At 37.1% G+C, this 7,996-nt stretch overlaps 1 protein-coding gene across 1 annotated transcript; it reads right to left on the reverse strand.

The window, feature by feature from the left end:
• Positions 1 to 2,230: 2,230 nt before the first annotated feature.
• LOC107787088 (putative protein phosphatase 2C 33) lies at positions 2,231 to 7,317 on the reverse strand. The gene is made up of 5 exons (XM_016608607.2): positions 6,174 to 7,317; positions 5,200 to 5,589; positions 4,990 to 5,107; positions 3,179 to 3,402; positions 2,231 to 3,039 (listed from the first exon to the last, which is right to left on the reverse strand). Exons 1-5 carry the CDS (start codon positions 6,186 to 6,188, stop codon positions 2,557 to 2,559), a joined length of 1,230 nt encoding a protein of 409 aa, XP_016464093.2. The 5' UTR covers positions 6,189 to 7,317; the 3' UTR covers positions 2,231 to 2,556.
• Between the last annotated feature and the right edge of the window lie 679 nt (positions 7,318 to 7,996).

Genomic DNA, 7,996 nt, shown 5'->3' on the forward strand with positions numbered 1-7,996 from the left:
CTTGACAGTGGCAGTCTTCCTTCACAGTAGGGATACTGGAAGGACGGATAGAATAAGGGTATACGCTAACAGCCCACGTACGAGGGTGAGCAAAAAGGTACTTCTCTTCAAAATCTTTGGTGATAATCAGGTTTTTTGAGATGATGGTACTCACCGTAGGGGGAGCAGCATCATCAGTTTTGCCTTTGTTCTTTGAAGAACTAGGGTTTCTTGAAGAAGAGGCCATGTTTTATCAGAAGGAGGGTTTATTCTCTTAAAGAAGGAATATAAAGAAAGGTTAAAGTCGAAGTATGAGTTGAGTAAAAAAAGTCTTAGAAAATTTAGAGTATTATGGAGTGTAAATGAAGGAGGCTGATGCGTATAAGTAAAGGTATAGGCGGCTAAACTCGTAGCCATAATTACCTTGATAACCGGCAAAAGTTATACTAAATTGTGGGATGACGCGTGTTTGGGGCATTAAATACGGAGAAACGTTCGTCTAATCAACCGTTAGAAACTTTTCAGAGGGGTCAGTAAATTTTCCGCCAAAAAAGAATGTTTCTACCAACTTTCCGGTGGCACAAAGGTATGGCACCAGAAAGTAGGGGGACTATCTGTATATGGTAAAATATGTTATATTAAATGATCGCATGAGGAAATGACACGTGGAGCCGAAGACAAAATATAGCTGAAAACCGAAGGCAACGATCCCGTTTGTTACTAGAGAGAATGATACTCATAAAGATGAAATAAATGTCTGCCACCCGGTAGCATTTAATGAAGAATATTCTACGACATTAAGTATACTGCCCGTTACAAGAAATATGGCATTCACTACCCGTCGTTACACATTTTTCAATGGCCCTCATAATTGACATTAAAGAGGGGTTTGATCCTAGGACCTTGTTCCCTAGGTACGACTATAAATAGTGAGTTATATTATCATTGTAGAGGACACGATTTTTTTGGCAAACATACGCTATACTCTATTCAAAGCTTAATATAATTTTATTTTCTTGTTTTTTGATATCATTGTTGTCGTGCCCGGAAGCCCTGCTCCTGGAACTACTATTTCTGCTATTTTGTATCCATAACAAGGCTAAGTATTACATTTTTATCTAATTCATATATTATTTCGGGATCAAATTAATTCACTTGTCTAGAAACGACGTATAAATTCAATTATACCATTTTACTGGTAAACAAGCATTTACCTACCTGAAGAACAAGAAGGGGGGCCTTGGAGCAACAGTCAAGTTGCCTTCGTATAACCTATAGGTCATGAGTTCGAGCCGTGGAATCAGCTACCGATGCTTGAATCAGGGTAGACTGCATACATCGCACCCCCTTGGGGTGCAGCCCTTCCCTGGATACTGCGTGAACGCGAAATGCTTTGTGCACCGACCTGCTTTTTTACCTACCTGAAGAGCAATTTCCAGAGTGGTTTGGCTACAAACTTATCGGAACTTCAGTTTCAATGCAGCTGCCTAATATTTGGTACTATGATAAATTCATGGGATTTGCTATATGTATTGTCTCTGACCACGAAACAACACGGTTACCAGTTAATGATGCTTACCTAGAGGAAATGCCAGCATATCAATCGAGTTTACAGTCAAAAGCTGCTTTAGGATTATTAGTCCACATAAATTACTTACTAGTCCACGTAATCACATTCTGACAACGAAAACCTGCTATCAAATTCATAGGATGAAGAAATAAGAAAATCATTTGAGGGGAATATTATGATGATTAATAGTTAAGAAATAGAAAGGTCGACAGTTGGTCAATCAAGGAACAATAATTTACCAGTCTATTAAGTGTTGACTTGTTTGTCAATAGATTGGCTATTCCTCCCTTAAGATAGAATATACAACGTTCCTATGCTAATCTTGTTTGTATCGTTTCAATTTTCTTGAATGCCCACGATTGACGAGTAGGTTTAGTGGTTGAAGGCATAATGTGGTTGCAACGCAAAGCGTCACCATATCAGCAAAATGGTCTAAGCTTTTGGACAAAAATATATAAACTGGGAATAGGTGAATCATACAAAATGGTCCACCATTAGATTTTATATCACCACTTGCACCTCCTAGACAGGAATCAATTCGATAGTTACATAATTGGATATCCCAAATGCTACCCCTATTGAGCCTTTGCCAAGCCAAAAGTTGACAAGTTGTCGCCCTTTCCTCGAGTTCTTAGCTTTTGACAAGTAAAAAGATCAATACCAGTATTATCAACATAACAATGAGGGAAAATCACACAATCTTGGTATATATGCGGAAGAAAAGAAAAGCTGGAAACCAAGAATGAAGAAGACGGAGAGTTGGATTTTACAATATTCCACTACTACCAACACTAGGGAGAGAAAGGATGATTCCCAGACACTCTAATATTGCTGGGCCCACCTCTCTTGTCTACAACAAATATCAAATGGTCCTATTTTTTGCATTTTCTGTTTTCTTTTTTCTCCCAATAGATATGTGAGACCTTAAAATGGACGAAAAGAACTAAATGAAAATTGAAAATAATCAAAAGATATAAATCCAAACTTTGACATCTCAAACCTCTAGCTTACTTCTCTTCTTTATCAGGCACAAACTTTGGCAATGTCAACAATGTATTCAGCCGGGAAACCCCTTCAAGCGCGGACCATTCTGTCCCAACCTCCGAGAGTAGTTCCTCATGTTCTGAGGCTTCCTCTATGCCTTCCTCTGATACGTCGTCGCCTTCTCCTGAAACTTCATTGCCTTCTCGAACAGTTCCAGAACGAGGCAATGCAGTTGGACCAGAGGCATCATCTGTCTTGGCACCAACTTCATTTGCTTCCATTGAGACAGTCTCGTCATTGTAGTTTGTATTGGAAGCAGTGGACAAGTTATTTGAGTTTGAATCAAGAAAAAGGCAGACAACTGCACAATCATCAACTTTAGAAGTTGGGTATTTTGTCCTCCAGGCGCGAACAGCTGCTTCAACTAGTGATCGAGCTGCAGATGAATGGGATGAAGTGGACGCTATGATCTTTACAACTTCATCATTTGAAAGTACATCCCATATCTGTCATCGGAATTAATTTTGGACTAGGATAAATAGAACGTAATAACCACTGAGCAAGTAATACCAAGAACCCCATGTATAAATTCTTTTTTTAATAAGAAAAATGGTAACAAAAAGTACTAAAAGTCAACTTTCATACCCCATCAGTCGCCAGAACAATGAATTCATCTTTTCCCGTTAAACGCCTATATGATATTTCAGGCACAGAGATGAGACCAAAATCCTTGAGGCAAAAATCCCCGAAAGCACGTGCCATAGCAAGTCCAGGAGAGTCACTATTTGGCAACCACACTCTTGCAACTTCCGGTTCATCGCGAAGAGCAAAAACACGTCCTCTACATTTGCGAATTCTCTCAGCCTCAGCTGTACATTTAGGAAGAAAATGAAAATTAATTAAACAATAGATTGAAATAAGCACCCTTAGAATCAGTCGCCTAATGCAAAAGAAAATTTATGTTTTCAAAGGTTACATGATAAACTAGAAAGATTAGGATCTCATCTATGTGTAGGTTCTGTATTAGGGAACTAGTTAAGCAGGCCATGCTTCTTCTTATAGTGGTCCTGCCATATATAAACTACTTGCTATCGGAGCCAGTTGAACTGTCAATACAAACACATCCACTTTGATCAATGTATTTCTGCACTTTTATCATGCTGATCATAGAAACAATGTATTTCTGCACAAACAGACATCATTCTTTATCATGTAATAAAGAGTTACATGTGAAATTTGACAGTTAATGGTCAGTCTGTGCAGAAATACATTGTTTCTATGATCAGCATGATAAAAGTGCAGAAATACATTGATCAAATATTGCAGGGTGTAACAAAAGTCGTTGAACTTTTGATCTTACAAACGCACCATTAAGCCCATTCTCACCTATCCCCTGAATCAACACTTCTGCCCAAGTAAAGAACTTTCCTGAGACAGCGTGAAGAAACTGCTAGGAACTATTTTTTAACCCTCAAAAATATGTAACTACATCAAAACAAATTCTTCAATGCTGCAAGGAGGCTAAAGCCTTCCTTTACTCTTCTTGTCTGTCAATCTGACAACTGATCAATTAAGTGAATGATTCTCCTCTTTTTTCAAAATAATTCTAATAAAAAACAAATGGATCAACATAAAAGAATGCCTAGAAACAAGAAGGCGGAAATAAATTAGAAAAAGAAAAGAAGAAAGAACAAAATAATAAGTGAGGTTGCTCTAGTGGCAAGAGCACTCCACTTCCCGCCAAGAGGTTGGAGTTCGGGTGACTATAGGAGCAAGGTAGGGAGAGGGCCACTCTGAACTCCTTGGAGGTTTGGTTTTGAAATGGGGTTTACTTTATCAGAAAAAAAAAACAATAAGAAAAAGAAGAAAGAACAAAATATAACATGGTATCCATTATGATAGTTGTATGGGCAGCATAGAGAAGTATTGAACTCTTTTCCCTGCCAAATCCTCCATCTTTTAACTTCTTTTACCCTCTCTTACTTCTATAATTGCAGTAAGAAGATAACAAATAAAATGTGGAAAGCCTCTTTTTTGTCCCTTAACTAGAAGGTCAAGATTAAATTTAAACTATTCCAGAGGTTGAAAATGGTGGATGGTATTTGAATCCAAGCCAAATAAACATGTTACAACGCTTCATAATTGAGTAAAATGAAGCAGCTGACTGCAGCAAAATTGAAGTTTGTACAGCTAAGTGAGGCCAAAAAGAAGGGGGGGGGGGGAATGAAATCTTGGCATCATAATTGATACCCAAGTTGATGGCTACATAAAAACAAGAATTGGAGAATTTGTACAGTAGTCAAAATGCTGAGATAAGAATCAGGACTAGAAAGTAATAAGTTCATCAAAACAACACAAGCTAAGTGGAATCTTGTAAGACGATCTACACAAAAGCAAAATCCAGAAATGTGATCCATCATCAGTTGAATCAGCACAAAGCAAGAACAGAATCTAACCTGGTAGATTAGGCTTCAGATCCACTGTCAATTGTACAGCAGTCAGAGAACCACTTTTATCTCTTGTACCCAGAACTGCTCGGGAGTCCCCTACATTTCCAATAACAAGATCTTGACCCTATATAAAAAATGAAAATTGTAGGGTTCAATCTTCTAAATAACACATTATAAAATCTAACTAGCTTCAAATTTCCAGATCTGTCAAGGGACCTGTTTAACAAAGGTTACAGCTGTTGTCCCACTACAGAAGCAGTCAATATTGGTGTAGCTTCTCAGTTCCCTATCCATAACTTTATAAGCCTTCAGAAATGACTCCTTCAAAGTCTGAAAGACCTCTGGTTGCTTTTCAGCCTCTTCAACGTCAATTGAGACCCTGGACTCCTCAGCAGCAGATATAAGGGAAGCATCCTCAGAATTTAGGCTAGCCCCAGCATTTAGACTGATCTCCTTCAGAACATCCTCACTTTTCAGATTAACTTCCCAGTGTGCACTTAGCTTTAAGGGAAGGGAATCTCGGACTCGCTTTGCAACCATATGGCCGTGAGGACCGTGGCCATCAAAAACACCACAGAATACAGTATCTGTTCTGGAACCAAAGTTCTGAAATATAATTATAACAGTTGAATTAGGAGATGCTCTCCATATAGTTATAATGAGACAATCTGAACGAAAGGATCACTAGGTGTGAACAAATCCTCGACATGTACGACACTTGATCTTAGCCAAAAGGTCGAGAAAGGTAGAATCCTCGACATGTATCCGAAAACAATCCACAGATCCAAAAAGAAAAGAAAGAAATGCAGTACCTAAAGGAATATTTTCTTTAGCTTGATAAAAAATGAAATACTTTCTTTCTAGGCATGTACAGGAAACTATAGCATACCACAATATCAGATGGTCATCAGAATACCCAGGTGAACAGTCTATGATCAGATAAGTATTATAAATATTGAAGCAAAATATTAACTATGATTAGGCTATTTCTGCAAAAAAAAAAAAAAAAAACGAAAAAACCTACCATTAACCTCCAAAAACCATAATCTAAAATAACTACAACTACTTTCTCCTTTGAACTTTTTCCAATGCAACTAAAGTAAGATGCTTTGTTGCTATGCTAGGAAAACAAAGTTAAATCCTAATCAACAATATTTACAAAGATAGCAATATGAATATCAAGGACAAACCTCCCAAACAATCATGGCATCTTGATTAGTTCCTTTCTTGCCTTGCTGAGTGAAGAGAGAAGCCACATCACTCGAGCCATTCAAGAACAAGCGGCCAGGAATCTTACGCAGCTGTTCTTCCTTACGACTGTTAAAAGAAGAATTCCTAGAAACTGGCCTCTTCTTTGAGCTCTTCCTTTTCCTATTTCCAACTGCGGATGTAGGAGAACCCGGAACAGGGGTCCTGCTTTCATAAGTTAAGCAGGACCCCGTCCGGAGAGCCCGGACTATATTCAATAAGCAATCCAGAGCAGCTACACAACCAACCCCCCTATTTTCCGTGTTCGGATCCGTCACACCTCCCCTTGTAATAAATAACAAAAAAATCCTACACAAAACTGTTTAAAATCCGAGTACCCAATTCTCCGCTCAAACCAACAACTGCACCATTACAACAAGTGCAATTTCAACTGCAAAAAAAACAGTCAGAATCTAGTGCCCCCCAAAAAATCTTTCAGCCTCAAAAAGTGCTGAACCTTTTAAAAATATCTATACAAAAAATCTTGAATTGATTATTCAAGAATTGTAGGAATAGAATAATAGGAGCAATAATAACAACAGCACCAACAATAACCACTAACTTAAATTCCCCTTTTTTTTTAACCCTTCAAACTACAAAAAGTAATAGCAAAAATGGAAGCATCCAAAGGGGGATATATCATAAAGAGAGCAGATCTATCTAAACTACGCCCACTTACAAATTTTTTATAGCACAAAATCCAATTTGATACCACCCAAAGAAAGCATAATAATAATAATAATAATAATATCAAATAAATATCAAAGGGAAACAAATCCCCAAATTGAACTATAAGTTTGGGAGCAAAATTGACAGATTAAATCCAAACAAAATATCAACTAAGAACAAAAGCAGAAAATGGATCAAGAATGAGGACAGCAAATGGGTTGTGACACAGAAACCGAATGAAAGAATGGGAAGAGGCAAGATTCAGATGAGGAAAAGAAAGAGAAAAAAGAATCACAACAAACTAAACTCTACAGACACGGAGAGAGAATAGAGATCACAGAAAAACCGCCAATAAGGACTTGTGTTTTTTTGTTGGTTAGGGTCTAGGTGGGGGGGTGTGAGCGTAATTTACATACATACATATATATTGGTGTGGGTTTTTCCTATAAATACAGGAAATTAGAGGGGGTTGAGATTTGGACACGGTGGGGTCGAGATTCGAGGCTATGGCTGCCATGCATCTCTGTTACTTTTATCGCCAAAGTTATTTTACATTGGTGTCGAATAATTCGAACTCGTTTTGCTTACGTGGAAAACATTCTTAATTATAATACTGTCTATATATTCTGGAAAATGTGAAAGTTAAAATAACACTTAAATATAAATTTCACTTAGAAAATAAAAACTTTTAGGAAAATCACTATGTAACTTGAAATTTGAAATACTCTTTATAAAAACTTATCGACATTTCAACGGTATATTAAATGTTAAATTTTAGTATCGGTTTATAAATAATGTTGATTAAAAACTTTGTAGAGGCGTTATCTAACTGGAAAAAAAAAATTGGCCGCAAATGTTTTTGCCATTTGTCGTTTTCATGAACTCTATTACACTTATTTTTCTTTTACAAAATCTAAATACTAGTTTATAAATATAAACAAAAAGAAAAAGGTAAACATGCATTTTGAAATTGATTATGTAATTAGTATTATGTTATATTTGGACACAACTCTATAACAAAACTTTTCGACTTTTATTACATAGAAACCCCCCACAGCTTCCAAAATGCAAGTTGTATACGGTCGAAATAGATTTC

This window comes from Nicotiana tabacum, chromosome 13 (genome assembly GCF_000715075.1).
Source record: "Nicotiana tabacum cultivar K326 chromosome 13, ASM71507v2, whole genome shotgun sequence".
In the NCBI taxonomy this organism is placed as follows: domain Eukaryota; kingdom Viridiplantae; phylum Streptophyta; class Magnoliopsida; order Solanales; family Solanaceae; genus Nicotiana; species Nicotiana tabacum.

Coding starts and splice junctions, on each gene's coding strand:
- LOC107787088 (XM_016608607.2), bottom strand. Junction 5,108..5,199: donor CTGTAACCTTTGTTAAACAG/GTCCCTTGACAG, acceptor TTTTTTATATAG/GGTCAAGATCTTGTTATTGG. Junction 3,040..3,178: donor TTGTTCTGGCGACTGATGGG/GTATGAAAGTTG, acceptor TTCCGATGACAG/ATATGGGATGTACTTTCAAA.